Source organism: Miscanthus floridulus, chromosome 15 (assembly GCF_019320115.1).
Source record: "Miscanthus floridulus cultivar M001 chromosome 15, ASM1932011v1, whole genome shotgun sequence".
NCBI classification, from domain to species: Eukaryota; Viridiplantae; Streptophyta; class Magnoliopsida; order Poales; family Poaceae; genus Miscanthus; species Miscanthus floridulus.
The window spans coordinates 15,776,487-15,778,371 of NC_089594.1; the positions used below are offsets into that span (position 1 = coordinate 15,776,487).

Here is a 1,885-nt window from a genome sequence, read left to right on the forward strand (position 1 = left end):
CATGCAGGCGACGGGGTCCCGTCGTCGATACCAGAAGAGGAAAGCGGCGGCACGCGCGTCCGCGTCCGTTTTGTTTTAGGCTGGCAGAAGACGACGGCGACGATGCGTGCCTGGACATCATTGTTGAAGACCAGTGCTAGATCTTAGTCATCACGGCAACTGTCTGCCATGACCTGAGCGTGGTGACCACGTTCCCACGTCGCGCGCCTGTGCGTGGCCGAGAGGCGGCCGAGAGTGCTCTCCTGACGCACTTGCCACCATCGCCACCGGCGCTCACCGCACCGGTTGTGGTCTCTGCTGCCCTTCCCTCTCTTCTTCCTCTCGCGCTCGCTGCGTCCTTCGCTGTCAAGGAAACCAACCCCCTGTTTGACGGGATCTCTCTGACGCCGCCTCCTCCACCTCTTCCTCCTCCGCCGAATCCTACACCGGCGCTGCCCCAACCGTCACCACTCCTTCCACCGCTGTTCTCCAGACGGTGAACATCAAGTCCCACTTTCCCGTCGTGCTCGAGCTCGCCGAGCCCAACTACGCCGAGTGGCTCACCTTCTTCGACGCGTTCATCGGCAAGTTCGGCCTCGCCGCCTACCTCTCCTCTCCCCCAACCGCCGAGCAACGCCGTGGTCCCGAATGGTATCTCCTCGACCAGTGCATCCTTAGCTGGTTGTACAACTCCATCGCCAAGGATGTCCTCGCCATCGTCCGCGTCCCCAAGCCGAACGCCTACATCATCTGGACCGCCATCGAGGCTCAGTTCCGCGACATTGAACTGCATCGCGCCGTTTAACTCGAAGCTGAGTTCCACAACATCGTCCAAGGCACCATGGACATCGCCCAGTACACCGGGAAGCTCAAGAAGCTCGCCGAGGCGCTCCGGGACATCGGGCAACCCATCCAAGAAACTAGCCAGGTGCTTAACCTCTTGCGCGGCCTCAACTCCAAGTACCGCCATGTTATCCCTGTCATCACGGCGAAACAGCCTCCACATACCTTCCTCTCCGCTCGCTCTTCCCTGCTCCTGGAGGAACACTACGATCGGGAGCACGCCAAACCTGCTGCACACCACGCCCTGGTGGCCACTGGCAGTTCCCGTCGCCCACCTCCACCAACCGTCGACAGCGGATCCAGCTCCACCAACAACGCCCCCCGGCCTCCTGTGTCGGGTCACGGCGCCCCGCCTCGCTCCGACAATAGCCGCGGCTCCAAGAAGCACGAGCGTGGACGTGGGGGTCCACCCTCCAACTCCGCTCCGCGTCCTCCAGCCGCCGGATGGATGCCCGGCCTAAACCCGTGGACGGGCATGGTTCAGGCCTAGCCGATGCCATTCAGCGTCCCGGGGGGCGGCATTCTCGGCCCACGTCCCGGCACTCCAGTCAATCTAGCCTACTTCGTTGGGCCTCCTCCGCCATCCGTCGGTGCGCCGCCTGCCGCTGCACCGGCCGACGTCTGGAATCACCAAGCTCTACTTGCCGCCCTGGCCAACGCTGGCGTTCCACCGTTCGGACCACAGACCGCCGAGTGGTACCTGTACACTGGGGCATCTTCCCACATGTCATCTACGTCCGGTAACCTCTCGTCTCTCGTTCCTCTTTCTTCTTCCCCACCAATCACTGTTGGCAACGGTGCGTCGCTCCCGGTCACTCTCCGTGCGTCGTCCGTCATTGCTACCGCCTATGCAGCACGGATACGGATACGCGTATTGGTATCGGGAGGATACGGATATGTGGGTACGGTAACTTTCTAAAAAATCAGATACGCGGATACATTTTACTATTTTAAAATTAAAAAGATAATAATGCATATTAAAACTAATAACAATAAAACATTGCAGTCTACTTAACTACTTAAGTTCTATTATTCGTTTTACTATTAATAAATGGCATTCAGG

At 59.3% G+C, this 1,885-nt stretch overlaps 1 protein-coding gene across 1 annotated transcript; it reads left to right on the forward strand.

The window, feature by feature from the left end:
* Positions 1–820: 820 nt before the first annotated feature.
* Positions 821–1,312, forward strand: LOC136507073 (uncharacterized). Its single transcript, XM_066501913.1, has one exon. The coding sequence runs from the start codon at positions 821–823 to the stop codon at positions 1,310–1,312; it is 492 nt and encodes a 163-aa protein (XP_066358010.1).
* Positions 1,313–1,885: the final 573 nt, after the last annotated feature.